The sequence below is a fragment of the Triticum aestivum genome, chromosome 6D, assembly GCF_018294505.1.
Source record: "Triticum aestivum cultivar Chinese Spring chromosome 6D, IWGSC CS RefSeq v2.1, whole genome shotgun sequence".
Classification (NCBI taxonomy): Eukaryota; Viridiplantae; Streptophyta; class Magnoliopsida; order Poales; family Poaceae; genus Triticum; species Triticum aestivum.
This window is the reverse complement of record NC_057811.1, coordinates 114,996,540-115,012,258: the sequence shown is the minus strand read 5'-3', so window position 1 is coordinate 115,012,258 and position 15,719 is coordinate 114,996,540. Positions and strand designations below refer to the sequence as shown.

At 46.4% G+C, this 15,719-nt stretch overlaps 2 protein-coding genes across 4 annotated transcripts; one reads left to right on the top strand and one right to left on the bottom strand.

Annotated features, from left to right (window-relative positions):
- The first annotated feature begins 1,837 nt into the window (after nt 1-1,837).
- On the top strand, nt 1,838-10,078 carry LOC123143972 (ABC transporter G family member 1). Its single transcript, XM_044562970.1, has 8 exons — nt 1,838-2,561; nt 5,220-5,299; nt 7,108-7,572; nt 7,667-7,753; nt 7,855-7,983; nt 8,754-8,945; nt 9,029-9,115; nt 9,236-10,078. The coding sequence occupies exons 1-8, from the start codon at nt 2,102-2,104 to the stop codon at nt 9,866-9,868; spliced, it is 2,133 nt and encodes a 710-aa protein (XP_044418905.1). The 5' UTR covers nt 1,838-2,101; the 3' UTR covers nt 9,869-10,078.
- A 1,553-nt stretch (nt 10,079-11,631) lies between these two features.
- On the bottom strand, nt 11,632-15,041 carry LOC123143973 (uncharacterized). Of its 3 annotated transcripts, XM_044562973.1 has the most exons (3): nt 14,866-15,041; nt 14,524-14,780; nt 11,632-13,775 (listed from the first exon to the last, which is right to left on the bottom strand). In XM_044562973.1, exon 3 carries the CDS (start codon nt 13,156-13,158, stop codon nt 11,911-11,913), a length of 1,248 nt encoding a protein of 415 aa, XP_044418908.1. In that variant the 5' UTR covers nt 13,159-13,775; nt 14,524-14,780; nt 14,866-15,041; the 3' UTR covers nt 11,632-11,910. The 3 variants fall into 3 exon arrangements, with proteins under 3 accessions (XP_044418908.1, XP_044418907.1, XP_044418906.1); XM_044562972.1 differs by having other exon boundaries at nt 14,524-15,040; XM_044562971.1 differs by having other exon boundaries at nt 11,632-14,780; nt 14,866-15,030.
- Nucleotides 15,042-15,719: the final 678 nt, after the last annotated feature.

Below are 15,719 nucleotides of genomic sequence, written 5' to 3'. Positions count from 1 at the left end.
ATACGATATGCAGTGGTCAGTTCATTGCATGCAATGCTATTAATTAACAAATAAACATTAAGTTCTCTCGTTTTTCCCTCCGCCTTGGTTGCGGCGCACATCCTAGACGGAGGGAGTACTTCATATGTATAGATAATTAAATATCAATCCAAAATATTTGTGACTGAAGTGAAAAAGCTTGGCAATCGTACGTTGGCCTTAAATGTGGTGTACATGCGCATACTACAATGACCTCACGGCACATGCATGCTATTCATGTTGTCTTGCTTTAAAATGAGTTGCTGGTGGAGGGTGAGCATGCATGACTTTGGGGTTTGAAGAACACTAACTTGGCACATGGAGCTTTTAAGTTGAAGCTAGCTACCAACCATGCCACAACGCTTGGTCCGCGTTATTACAGCGGAGAAAAGTTGAAGAGGCAAACCAAATCCAACAGTCTTGCCCATACTCTTTCTCTTCAAGTATATATATATTTATTTTTGAAACTGTTCAAGTATATATTTGGATGGAGTACAACAACGACTTTTTTTGTTAGATTTGATTTGATGATCTAAATCTGATCAACCAAATTAGGTAGTCCACAAATGCGTTGTGTCCATTAAGTTGTTGTCTCAAATTGTAGGCAGTACCTTCGCACGTGCCGCTTTGATTAAATTGACCGGCTGTTCAGTACCTTTGCTCCTGAAAAATGAAAGAAAAGGAAATTTTGATGAAAGAAAGATGGAAAACAGGACTGTTTTTTTACAAGGGCGACTAAGATAGCGTAATTATCCGGTTTCACAGATGTGAGAGCCCGCCATCCGATCCACTGTCCGGTATCCCCTTTCCATCGGACGCAATCATGAAGCTAATGGGGGCGAGGAGGCATGGCCCTCTCCATAATCGAGAAAATTTTGTATATATCCTTCAAAAAAACAACAATTAGCCCCCCCCCCTCCGCCCCCCTAATGCTTGGCAATTAGTGCCCCTCCTCCTCCATTCATTCCTAGCTCGGTCCTTGATCAAACGGCCTGCTGCATTAGAAACTGGCTTGGACTATCAAGCACGCCGATAGCTGGTGCTGCAGGATCAAGCTTTCTAGCTAAACTCTGCCTAATTGTTGAACACCCACACCCTATTCGCTCCTAATTCTAAACCTTATAGCTCTTGTATGGCCTTCATCCTTAACTCTGCCTCATCCCCAACGCAGTCCCTTATAATAGCCAGATTGAGGTGACAACGAATTGATTCGTGCACGAAACTTCTTTAGAGCACAGTAGTTTGTATCTTTTTGTGAGGAGCAAGGAACTCATCTGTCGCACCCTTTTTGCATTGTGACGCTGCAAGTTTTCACAAGCTTCCTCATCAGCCCGGGCCACACCTAGCAGCTGTTTTGCTGCCATGTTTGCAGCACCGCAACAACTGCTTGGAACGATCTAGCCTTCCTAGGGTAGGTCAAGTGATGTTGGATTTTCTATGTGCCGAGGCGAAGGCTTCTACCGACTTGTTTGCTGGACTCCGACAACGAAAACGCTTGCGCGGCATCTCCTTCCGGAAGAAGTTGTCGCACGACTGTTGCACCTTTTTGAAGACGTTGTTTTGGTACATTCCACTGCAACATAGGATGATCGATTGAGACGACGCGTGATTGCTGCATCTTTTTGAAGTTGCTTTGGTGTCCAACTGCAACATCGCATGATTAATGGGGGGCTGCTGTAAGATTTGCGGTCGCCATGATGCGCCGGCCAATTAATGAGGAAACACGCTGGCCAGCCCCATATAACTACAAACACACCGATCGAACAGCAACTTTGTGTCCACTGCATTATTATTATTTTTAGGTTAAGATTATTGTATTGTTTTCCCCATCATGAGAGTAGACGTTTTTCCTCCTACTTTCAAAATAACAGCAAAAGACCCATAAAAACTCTGGTCATCGAGAGAGTACAATGCACAGCGCGTGACGAGCATCCAGGAGAGTACAATGCACAGTGCATCAGCCATGCCGAGGGCTATTAATTCACGCCCGGCCATGTAGCCAGCCACACTGCTCCATGTACCAGCTCCGATCGATTGGGCCTCCGATCCGAGCCTAGAGGCTATCAGCTACACGTCGTGCGTCATGGCCGCCTCGTCGCCGCTGCCGCGGTGGGCGCCCACGCCGAGCCCGTCGCGGCCGCTCTGGCGCTGGGGCGGCGGCACGCCCGACGCGCGAACCGGCTCCGGCGGCGGGGGCGGCGCGGGCTGGTCGCTGGGCAGGATATTCCCGTGGGCGAGCGCCTGGCAACGCCGTGCTCCCGCGGGCGTGGACGGCCGCGGGCCGGCGGGTTTCGACGGCGTGGAAGTAGCGCCGAGGACAGCAGCGGTGGCGCCTGCGCCGGCCCGGTGGGCGGGCACGGACGAGGACCCCGGGGTGTTCCTGACGTGGGAGGACGTGTGCGTCATGGTGGCCGGCGCCGCCTACGGGGCCCAGCCGGTGAGCATCCTGAGCGGGATCACTGGGCATGCCGGGCCGGGGGAGGTGCTCGCCATCATGGGGCCGTCCGGCTGCGGCAAGACCACGCTTCTCGATACTCTCGCAGGTTCGTCGTCTCCAGTTCACCACCCATGCATGCAAATTGCAAATGCAACGAAATCCTTCTTCTTTTGCTACGTTGTTTTTGCCAAGCGTGTGGGTGATGTCGCATACTGCATGAGATGTGAACTATTGCATGGGCCACAGAGTGGAGACCGGAGAGGAACTAGAGGCAGCACGTCCATATATGGAAGTAAAGGAAGAAATAAATCCTAAAAAAAAAAGAACTGTAGTAAATCCCAATTTCAGGACTCCTCCACGGTGGTTTATGGTGGGCATTATAGAATCACTTTTGAAGATCTTATAGAGTGTTTTTTCTTTTCTTTTGTGCAAGTAGATTATCCTTCATCTTCCTCCTCCGGTCATCTTCCTTCTCCAACATGCTTCTTCTTCCTCCCCAGTCCCCACCGTACGCCTCGTAGTCCCCGCCTCCGACGAGGGCTAATGTCTAATCCGAGCAGCGTCTAAATAAAAGGGGCTCCCATTTACACCAGTTGACCTTCTTCCCAACTATCAAGATCAACTTGCACCCATAAAAGTTTCAGGAACTTATGAGTAGCCCACTCGTTGAAATATACCATTTCCATCTTGGGAGCACATTTGCACACTTCCTTTTAGAAGATTCAAAACCATGCTTGAAAAATAAAAATAAAATCTAGAAGCAATCTGGTCCGTAGATATTAGAGTGAGTCATATAACATCATGTTTAAAAAAATGGTTTGTAGTGTGGACACAAAAATGAAAATTTGAGTTTCAGTTGTGGACAAAGACTTCTTTTCCAGAGCCGGCAACATAGTTATGATCTCCGTGAAACTTTATTTTAGAGAGGAGGCGCTTGCCCAACCTTAAGAATGAGGCTCTTACAAAGTTAAACATGAGTCACGAGGAAACTTGGAATCTGGGTACGAGTATTAGTTTATTGTGACTCTAGAATCTAGATCAGGGGTCGGGCTTAGAGCAACTCGAACAACTCCCTTAAAATCTCCCCGTAAAAGTGCTTTCTGGACTTCTCCTAAAACTGGGGAAGTTTCTTGAAAGCAACTTTTGTCAGTTCCCTAATCTTCTTTTCCTAAATGCATTTTCATTTCATTTTTAATTAAAAAAAGATAATTACTGGCAACCGCCAGTCAGTGACACCGGTGGGTGGTGCGCTAGATGTCGGCGAGGGCGCTGTGTGGGCGTGTGGCGGAGGCATCCCGGTGGCACGGGCGCGGCGGCGGCGGGCGCGAGGGGCTTCACGGGCATGTTGGCAAGACGGTGTTCCGACGCGGGCAGCGGCGTGGTGGCATTCCGGCAAAATTCTGGCGAGGCGGCTACGTTCCGGCAGGCCGCGGGTGGAAGTGTCGGGCGGTTACAATCCCGCAAAAAAGATACGAGAAGGCCATGTTCCCATAAATCAGCGGGAGAAAGGACTTTTTTACGGGATCCTCTAAAAATAAAGTCAATTTACAAGATAGGGAAACCGTTGAAGTTGCTATTAGCCCTTAAGGGCATGTACAGTGGGAGTGCTAAGGACGGGCGTCAGGGCATCTGAATCCAGGATTCCGGCTGGCGTGGATGCAAAAAGAGTCCCCAAACGCCTCAGCTTTTTTGCTCACATTCTATCTATTCTTTTCTTTTTTTATTTACTCTGCGTAACGCCTCCAGCATTCGAAGAGGTGACTCTAACACGGACGCTACACTAAACTTCGCACATTTATTTTCCGCTAAGCGCCTATGCAAGCTATTAGCGTTGTCGATGGCCTAAGCGTGTGCCATATGCTCCCTCTGTTTCAGAATATAATTTGCATTCAACCTAAAAAATGTTTACATGTTTGATCAATCGTGTACAATGCGAAGTAAATAAAATATATTTCAAGATCCCTAATAAATATAATGATACTAATTTGGTATTGTAGATATTGACACCTTTCTGCGAACTTGGATCAAACAGAAACAAAATTGAGTTTCTAAAATAAACTGAGCCACCTTATATATTTTTTGTCCATTACATTACACTCTATTATTAATGTAAATACAGACTACAGTGCCATTGAATTGTACCTTGGTGACAGAGAGATTTCTGTCTGCGCACCTGCATCACTGCAGATCTTTTTTGTCGAAATAAAAGCACTATACATAGGGCATAGCCCTCCTCTACAATACAATAATGGACGACGATGCAACATCAAATTTAATGATGACACCAACGCAGCGATCGGACCGCCCTGCGCATAAGAGACGGCCGTACTGTTAGCCCCCATGTTGCTAGTCCATTCCTCTCTTGATGCTATCACTGTGTGTGTCGTCTGCCGCATGAATGAAACGGCCCTACCCGAAGGTTCGAGAGAGGTGGATGTATGGGACTGGGAGCGACGCGACTCGATCGGGTCACGCCACGTCAAAGCTTTCTTTCCAAGATACGTGCTTTATTGCTCTGTCGGTTTGTTTTTCTTCTTTGTCCCGGAGACATGATAAAGCCTCATTCAGCCAAGGAGTTAACGCAATCAACAAACGACTCAGACGTGGAGAGAGTACTATAAAAATTCAGACGTGGTAGTAGTAACATGCGCATGTGCAGCATCGCAGAATGTTTGATTCAGAGTTAACTTCCTGAGCTACCAGTCTACCACATGTACCTGGTTTTAACCACCGAAGCTGATTTCTTTTTTTCCTTCCGTCGCAGGAAGGTTGGGGCCCGGGATCACCGAGACCGGGTCGATCTTGATCAATGGCCGCCGGGAGAAGCTCGCCTTCGGAACCTCGGTACGTAGTAGTACTAGCAGAGCTCCAACGTCAGAAAAATGGCTTTGGTGTTCTCTCTTTTTTTTCGGCAAAAGAGGGGCCGGCCTCCCCTTCCGATTTCCGTTACAAGAAACGACGGTTCAACACGAACCACAACCCAAGAAATGGAAACAATCTAGAGCAACATAATACAGGCCCAAAATAAGTGTCGTGGCTAAGCAGAGGGAGTACGTGATCAGTAGTGCAAATTATAGCAGTGTCTTTTTACTAAACCTGGAGCGTTTTGCACAACACAAGGATGGATTCAACGGGTAACAACACAACACATCATCAATCTGCAGCCTCAGCATCTGGCCAAGAAGAAACCAATGCAGCATCAGCCACTTGTCAGCAGCCTCGGTATCCATCCCAATCCCGGGTTGCCATCCTTTGGGAGAACCCGGTACCCCCAGCGTAACACACTTTGGTTTCCCTACTTCCTATGCGGAATGGACCGAAAACTGGTCCGAAAATAGATCAGATGAAGCAATGCAAATGGGCCATCGATCCTCTTTGTCATCAAAACAGACATCATTTCTGCATCTCCAAACAGCCTAAGAACAAACACAGATGTGATTCCAGCAGTAACTAAAAATGTACGTATGCTTCTTTGAAAAGCTCCTTGGCCAAGCTCCAAAGCAAATGATTCAGATCAACAGGAACACAAGTACTTAATGATCTAAAAGATCTTATAAAACTTTACAAAGGGAGTAAGATTCAAAGCGCACTGCAATAAACTCAAGATAAAAGTCCAGCAATAGAGCAACTAAAGAATAAGTGATCTACACTTCCATCTTGACCACAAAATGTGCAAGCCTTGCTACCTATCCATCCCCTCCTCAGCAGGCTATCTTTGGTCGGAATACTGTTTCTAGCCATCGGCCAAAGGAAAACCTTGATTTTGGGAGGGGCCTTAAGAGATGTTCAATATCATTTTCTGATAAAGAGATTTGACTGTGAATTACCACTAGTGGTAAGCATCCACCTCGCAGTGTCCCTTTGATCATTTAAAACAACATCCTCACAATCATCTATAATACTTCCCCAAAGCATCCAAGAATCACCCGCAAAGAGTTCTTCCAAAATTGACACCATCCCAGCAGCAACAGAGATGTTCTTATCAAAACAGGCATTGTATAACCTTCATTGAGATTTGGCAAAAGGTTTAGAACCTATCCACCAATACTCCCAAAACCTGGTATTTATACCATTCCCCATAATCTTCTTGCAATTTGTATAGAACAAATGTTTAACACTTCTCAGGCTGGACCAGATAGGGAATGCCTAACTGTGTGATGAACTCCAGACACATGCATTCTTGGCATATTTGTCAAGTAGAACAGTTTGCCACAGACATGCATACAAAATTTAAAACACCAAGGCCTCCTTGCTTTTTAGATATACAAACAGTCGCCCGATTAGCTAAGTGGTATTTCTTTTTATTGTCACCATCTTGCCATATACTCCCTCCGTCCCAAAATAAGTGTCTCACGGAGGGAGTACCATTTTAGCTCCAAAGAAGCCACATCTGTTCCTAACACCCACATAAATAGGGTAGAAGGACATCACGTACAGTGGCATGTTACCAAGGCATGCTTGTACCAAGGTCAATCTACCCTACCAGTAATATTAAGCATTTTGCCCTGCCAGCAAGCACATCTGCTTTCTATCTTGTTTCATGCTTCCAATGCTTGTTTTCAATATTAGCAATTTGTTGAGTAGTGGTAGCGTACGATACGATCAATGTGTAGTCCAAGTTAACGACTGGGTGCTGTGAACTGAACTTGAAGGCCTACGTGACCCAAGACAGTGTGCTGATGTCGACAATGTCGGTGCGGGAGGCCATCTACTACTCGGCACAGCTGCAGCTACCGGGGACCATGCCGGCAGCGGAGAAGCGGGCGCACGCGGACGCCGTGATCCGGGAGATGGGGCTGGGGGACGCCATGGACACGCGCATCGGCGGGCGGATGACCAAGGGCATTAGCGGCGGGCAACGGAAGCGGGTCACCATCTGCGTCGAGATGCTCACCCGCCCGCGGCTGCTCTTCCTCGACGAGCCCACCAGCGGGCTCGACAGCGCCGCCTCCTACCACGTCATGAGCCACATCGCCAGGGTCGCCGCGAGGGAGGGCATGACTGTCGTCGCCGCCGTGCACCAGCCCTGCGGCGACGTCTTCGACCTCTTCCACCGCCTCTGCCTCCTCGCCTACGGCAGGACCATCTTCTTCGGACCAGCCTCCGGCGCCACCCAGGTGATCATACTACATTTTAAAAATGACAAATCCCTCTTTTCTCCATGGAAATGTTGAGTTTACGAGTTGTTTTGTTGTCCATTTCCTGTAACAGTTCTTCACTGAAAGTGGTTTCCCATGCCCACCCCTGAGGAATCCCTCTGACCATTTCCTGAGGACAATTAACAAAGATTTTGACGAGGTACCTCCTAATTTTCTTTGTCATTTCTTTATATATATGATATTCCGAATAAAAAGTACGGTATGTGTTTGCTTTAGCTTTATGATCCAATATGCATGCAGGAAATTGTTGAAAGTTCCAAAGCCAGGAGAAAAACGGCAGCTGAAGCAATAGAGATCCTGACAGATGCTTACCAGTCCCCCGCTTATTCAGAGAAAACAATGGACCGGATAGCTGAGATGAAAGGGATAGTAAGTTGCTTACAAGCCCCATTTTAATATATTTTTTCTCAAGAATAAAGATTGTATTGTTTTGGCTGTACCAAAATGTGTGGTTACAAAAAAGGGACCATCCAAATGTGGACTAACCTGTACTCCCTTCATTTCACAATGTAGTGCGCCCGCACTTCCCGAGATCTAAGTTTGACTAGGCCGACTGGTATAATTTTTGCTCCCGCCGCAGTCGGCCTCGTTGGTTGAATGTACGGTCAAACTTAGATCTCAGGAAGTGCGAGCGCACTACATTGTGGAATGGAGGGAGTATATAGTAACTGTTAATTGATTATTAAGATAAATTCAGTAAGTGAAATGCTCCCTCTAGTTCATCAAAAAGTAGCGTTTAGACATTTACACGGCCTTCAAAATGTAACTTTGGCCACTTGTTTCTGTTGTAGTATAATATATACTCCCTCCGATACAAAATAAATTTGAACTAAAACCACGACACTTATTTTGGATCGGAGGGAGTATATAATACCCAGTAAAATTATAGCATGTCGGAAATATTTTTCAACAAATGCATATGAATCCAATCTGAATATTCAAAAGATACTGGTGGTCAAAGTTTTCAAAGTTCAGCTGAAGGGAGTAACATATTAATTCAGAACCTGTATAAGATCATGTCAATTTTCATTTCAATGAACCGGCAACAAACTTCTTGCCATGGAGTATATGGTGCTGACCTAGCAATGTTTACACATTCAAGATCAAATTCGTGTTCTAATATTTGAGCTATATTCCAGGGTGGAGCTCCATTTAGGAAGAGGGAACAAGCCAGCTTCTCAACAAAGCTCTTTGTGCTCACCAGAAGGTCATTTGTGAATATGCACAGGGACATAGGATACTACTGGATGCGTTTGGGTGTTTACCTGGGCATTGGCATTTGTCTTGGCACCATATTCTACCAAGTTGGCCACAGTTACAGTTCCATCCAGGTAAATTCAATAAGACATGATGTATTAGGCAACAGAAATATTTATATATCAACAACATTGGTGTGTCCCCCCTGATTTTTCAGGCTAGATGTGAAGTAATAATGTATACGACAGCACTTCTTACCTTCATGGCGATTGGAGGATTCCCTTCTTTCGTAGAGGACGTAAAGGTTGCTTTCTCCCTGCCTTCAGACTAACATTTTCATAAGAGCACTTATATGTCCATGCATTCACTGTATACTGAAAGTCTGAAATAAATAAAAAAGTCTGGCTGCACACTTTATTTCTAGGTATTCAGAAGGGAGAGGCTGAGTGGCCATTACGGCGTGGCAGAGTTTGTGATCTCAAACACACTGTCGGCCACACCATACCTGGCCGTCATCGCTGTGATCCCCGGCGCAATGCTGTACTACCTTACCGGGCTAACAAAAGGGCCTGACCGCTTCGCCTACTTCGTCGTCAACCTGTGCATGTGCACACTGCTGGTGGAGAGCATGATGATGATCATCGCCGTCATCGTCCCAGACTTCCTGATGGGGATCATTGTTGGGGCCGGGGTGCAAGGGGTGATGATGCTCAATGGCGGCTTCTTCCGCCTCCCCAACGAACTCCCGAAGCCGGTGTGGAAGTACCCTTGCTACTACATCTCCTTCCACAAGTACGCTGTGCAGGGGTTTTACAAGAACGAGTTCATAGGGCAGACGTTCCCAAGCGACCAGCTGGTCGAGAAGAATGTCACCATCAGTGGCCTTCGGGTGCTGCAAGAGAAGCTGCAGGTGGAGATGGGGTACTCCAAGTGGGTCAACATCGCCATCCTTTGTGGGATGATGGTGTTGTACAGGGTCATGTTCTTTGCAATTGTCAAGATTGCTGAGGAAGTCAGGCCAAAACTAAGGGGGATGAGATGCAAATTGTGTAAATAGATGATGGTGGAGATCTCATTTCTCTTCTTTTATTAAACTGTCATTGTGTATAAGAACACAGTATAGTCTATGGCTTGCTTTATGGGTTTACATAGACATACGAGAGGCTATGGCCCTGTTTGTTTGGACTGGAGCTTCCTGGCAAAGAGCTGGAGGCATGAGGAAGATACACTAAGAATTCAACATGCATGTATGCAAGTGGAGAACGAATACAGTTCATAGTACTAGTCTGCAGATAGGAATGTTGCATGTGTTGGTCACACTTTCTTGACTGGATTCTCTTGAGGTGCATGTCTGCCAGTTCTTAGTCAGGAATATAACACACATGCTCTTTATTTGGAAAATAATGTGCCAATTTATATATCCAATAACCAGATGATAGCTTACAGTCTGCTACTGACAATGTCGGACAAATTAGACGGAGACAAAAAAAACTAGATTTTACAATTTCTTTTACTAGAAATCTTCCCTTTTTAAAAAAATTGTGCAAACAAAATAGAGATTAAAAACACATGAGATTATATTACAGGCAAACCTTGCAAAAGTGAACAGGACAGAAATAAATGATCACTGGTCTCATCCTGACAAAAATCTGACGATGCATATCAACCTTCCATCCTATTCTTAAAAGGGGGGATGTGATCATATGTCCTGTTTTGCTTTAGCTATTGATCATATGCCCTACTTATAAAGATGGCATCCCACCCTTCATTTATCACTTCAAAAACAGAAATGTCGAGACTAAGACAGATATCATATAGCATATGAAAGGAGAGATGAGGTTAGTGGTTCTTTCCAGAATATGGTGGTTCCATCCCCGACAATTCTTCTGTTATGCTTATAGAATGAATCTTTCATGTCAGGGAAACCTGACCAAAATTGAGAATCTCCATTTATTTGTTTAATACCAGTGATGCAATGGTTTTGCGCCGTATTTCTCTTATAAAAGTTTCTGCCAGAGGTGATCCTAGGTCTTAAGTTCACAGAGCCATTTTGCTAGTAAGACCTTATTCATCATTTGAAGATCCAAAAACCCCCAAGTCACCTTGTTCTTTGGGTCTACAAATATAGGCCAGCCTACTAAATGATACTTCCTCCGTCCCTTACTACTTGACGCTCAAACAGATATATCTAGACGTAGATACATCCGTTTGAGCATCAAGTAATAAGGGACGGAGGGAGTATTTCCTAATATGTTGGTCTTCGTACCATAGGAACTATGCTCTGAAAAAATCTGTTCCCTTTCTGACCCCTAGATGTAAAAGAGCATGTTGCTAAGGCATGATTTAACCAGAGCAAGTCAACCACGAATTGTCAATATCATCCTTTGCCTCCAGCTAACCTATTTTCTGCCCTATTCTTAGTGGGTTTCAAAACCGAATTTCTTATTTTAATCTTATCAACAGGATTTCAAAGTGTAAACTACTTCATGGGAAGAGTCCCAAATTGGAAGTGAATATTATTTTCAAGTAGATGGATAGGTATCTCATTTCAAATAACCAAGGTGAATGAAAGGGAAAACAACAACAGAGTGATTAGGAGAAAATAAAAAGACCAAGTGGAACCTCTTACAAGCATTTACATATGAACAGTCCAAATTCTGTCCAACGGACAACACAACATAAATATAGGATCAAAATGACAACGATACCGATTAAAAGGTGGAATCTCCGCCTCAAAGGAGACGGAATGCCATATGTGAACCAGTTCAGAAATGCAGCCAGTCATATAAAGTCATAGACTTGCGCTGAATGGCACAGTGGTAAGTGAAGGGACTTAACATTTATACTAGATGAGATCCAGCAGTACTACCAAACTTAGTACTGCTGGACCTTGGCATGATACATACAAATAAGTATCAAATGAAAAATAAAAACATAAGCAAGCATTTGGCGAATGCTACAAAATATATATATTCCAATTTACCCGTGTCTCAAATAAAAATGCCCATTTTTTTATTGTCACCCTGGAGATATCATTACTAGATAATACCATCTGGTGGCCAAACGAAGGAAATGTCAGGGTACCTTGTCCACATTTTGTCAAGCACCTTCGAGTTGAGGGTTCACCTTGTTGTCTATCAAAGAAGGAGGCCATGCCATGATGTAGGGGTAGGCATGGCCGTCAAATCTCCTCCGAAAGAGCGTGCCCAGCTCCCCTGTCTCCATGCATAGAGACAGGAACCAACAAGGATAAATAGCATCACGCAACATATCCATGGTACAGAAGTACACAAATCCACCAATGATGGCCAAAACCTTCAGTTCACAATGTTCCTCAAATGTGCCCTCAGTGACCTCGACAATCGTCTCCAAGGGAAACTTCTTGTCGAATATCCATGTCTCAATTCCATCCTGACCGGCTCGCCAGACCCAAGCATGAAGTTCAAAATCAATCGGGCAGACAATGCAAGGCCTTCCATCCTTGGTCTCACCAACCTTAAACATTAAATCTTGATCCACCAAATTTGGCGGCACATCCATCTGGGAGAATTGCAGTGTCACAGTGTTCAGCACAAGGATGTAGGCTTGATTTTTGTGTATCCAGTAGACGAGCTCATTCACCATTGAGCCAACCTTAAGCCAGTGTTCGTCCTCAGGCAGTGGCGTCACAGGCTCCGACCACGGGAGGATCTGCCACTCCCTGCTTTCTGATGAGAAGACCGCGGCACGCGCCCGCGACTCGACGTGACAGGTGTAGACCAGGCGCAGCGGTTCGCCGCCCTCTTGGGAGGAGAGTATGTAGCACCCAAGACAGGAGGCGTCGCCATTCTGGTCGTCGAAGATCTCGTCGGGCGGCTGGGGGATGAGATCCAGGGCCCGTGTGAGGGGGTTGTAGACGGCGTACTGCTCCAGGCTTCCGTGTTCGAGGAGGATGTAGCCGTCGCGGCAGTCGTATATGACCCACTCCGGTAAGGCGGCGGCGTCGTCGTCGTCGTCGGGGAGGTGGGTGAGGAAGAAATCGGCGCCGCGGACGACGGCGGCGAGGTCAGGGTCGGAGCGGCGGCGGAGGGGTGCGAAGGCGGGGATGGAGGGCCCGTCGGGGTCGAAGAAGAGGCCGAGGAGAGGTGGTGGGCGGGCCTCCCGGAAGCTGCGGCGGAAGGCGGGGGACGACCGGACGGCGTGGAAAAAGGTGCGGCAGCTGAGGGCGGCACGGACAAGGGTCGGTAGGGAGTGGAGGCGGAGGAAGATCTCGCGGAGGAGATCATCGTCGAGGGCGATTACGGTGGTGGGTGCGGGTGGTCGCGGTGACTTCGCCTCCGCCGGCGACGGTGACTGCTGCGAGGTCATGGCTTAGACTAAACTGGAGGTTGGAATGGCGCTCTTGTTTGGAGGATGGAGAATGGAGTAGTAATTTTTTCTAGAAATTGGGAGCTTTACTTTTAAAATTTTCTTTTGCGTGGGAAATTGAGAGCTTTATAACGTAAATGGGATTACGATCGAGCCGTGCTCACTGTCAGATTTTGATGATTTTTTTTTTGGAATCAGATTTTGATGATCAATGACAAGACAATACAATTAAAATGACCAACTCAGACATGTTTTTGAGTTGAAACATCATTGGTGACTAGAAGCTAACGCGTGCTTCGCTGCGCCGATTTTCGCTGAGGCATGTAACTTTTTAGTCATTTTGTATAGTCGGAACATAAAACGCAAGCTAACTCAAAGAGACCACCAGAAATAAACTTAACATTAGTTCCATATATAAGATTAACATTATTGGAGCGATACAATCATAAGTTACAATCAGGAGAAATAAAGGAATTCTTTCTGTTACATCACTATAATAACTATATGAAGATGCAAAGTTTTCTACCTTCACTACTTTGAAGGTCCACCGCCATTGTTCTCATAAAAGAACTGCAACCACATAACTTCTTGTAACGCTGCATTACTCTGAGAACAACCTGCAAGATATAACAGAAAAGATGGAAGCAACCTTCTATTCATCACATTTACTTTTTTTAGGAATTCATCACAATTACTTGGACATATATAGTTACAAAGCAAAATCTTGATGGTTCGTCAGGTCTTCCCAATTGTCATGTGAACAAAAACAGCACACCTCAAAACTCTAGAACTCAATTGGATACACTTTGTAGCAAAAATTTCCTCCACATGCCTGAACGAAAAAAAAAACAAAAGATCCTGAACAGGTAGATGTTTTAAGCATAGGGAGACCCGGAGGATCTCATTGATGTGGAGACATCATGTTGAGATACTGTTTGGTCCATTTTTACCAGAAGGCAACAATAACTATCGGTAAAACTGGGAACAACTATTTCTTGAAAATAATACTCTGCGGAACAATAATCTAGACAAACAATCAAACACTTGATGCAGAAACCCAATACATATATTTACAGAGACGCAAAGGTCCTGAAGATTATGCGAACTGAAGATTGTAAATAAGCTGAGTCACAAGTACTGGGAATTTAATGATTAGCAGTATCTCAATCAGACTGAGTATGCACATGGCTAAAAAGACACGACTGTCACATAAGTAGTGTCATATAAGTAGCGAACAACTAAGAAGAAAAATTTCTTAAAGGGTAGCGGATGGTGTTTCCTAATGCTGAAATTAAAATGCTCCAGTCCAACCCATGTATGATTCAAAGTTAACAGAATTGTGATCTGGCACATGAATTCTCTTACTGTATGAGTGCCGCCCAAATTCCCCACATCGACGTGGTCTCCCTCGCCGCCGCCGCCAGCCTCTCCCTCCCTCCCTACCTCCCTCCAGTGCGCTCCCTGCCCCAACTCCTCCCGACCTCCGCCTCGCAACCGCTTCCTCCTCCGGTTACCAAAACCGGCCTCCCATGTGCCTGCCCTAGTGAGCTTGCCCGCAACCAGCGCCGGCCTCCATCGTGCTTCACCAGGCGGTCTCGCACACGAAAATTGTACCTCCGCATCTGGCGTGACACAGCGGACAAGCAAACGTAAAGGGGGGCGAGGCTGACGACGGTTACAGAATCGATGAGAGGGGCCGAGGGGAACCTGTAAGGGGCGGAATCCAACGGTAGGAGGAGGTGACAATGGGAGGTGGCCGACGGCAAGGGAACTATGTGTCCGAGAGGGAGGGCGGCAGCGGAGATAGGAACCCTAGTCTATCACGCTTGGCACCGGGGCAGTGCGAGGGGAAAGAGAGATGGGAAACGTTTATACGCGGTCGACCGGCTGAGTTTTCGTCCGGTCCGCACCGCTCACGCACGCACGCACTCGTCTGCAGGTGGGCCATACACGGATCGACCCGCACCGCTCAAGCACGACCTTATCTCTTCACGAACAATGAGATCCACTCATTTCTTCCTCATGAACGAACACATCTTCTCTGGTCAACAAGCTCCACTTCCCCCTCTCCCTCCATCCGTAGGTGCTTGCTCTCTCCCATCGGCGACAAGCTGTGCCAGCCAGCCATGGCAACTTGCCGAGTAGCTACTGCTCCTCCGTCATGGCAAGTCGTCAGTCCCAGCGCCACACGCAGGACCCACTCCCTCTTTTTCTGCCCTCGGCGGTTCATCGAGTCATTGCTCCTTCTCGAACCCCGCGGACCGCACCGGTGCTGATGCTGCCAACGACGACTACCCGCTGCTGCTATACACTGTAGTGCAAGCTCCAGACCAAGTGGGCGGACGAGATGCTGGAACTGGCTTCAGCGGGAGTTACAATCGGCGGCAATTTTTGCTACGAGTGGGTTTTTGTTTTGCTGGAACCAGTAACTCTTTCCTAGGATCTGTAATTGAGGGTGTTGTTTGATGGAACCAACTTTAATTTTTGCTACCACCATATATGTTTTTTGCTACTGCCATAGATGTTCTTTGCTACTACCGTCTTTTCAATTTTTACTTTTT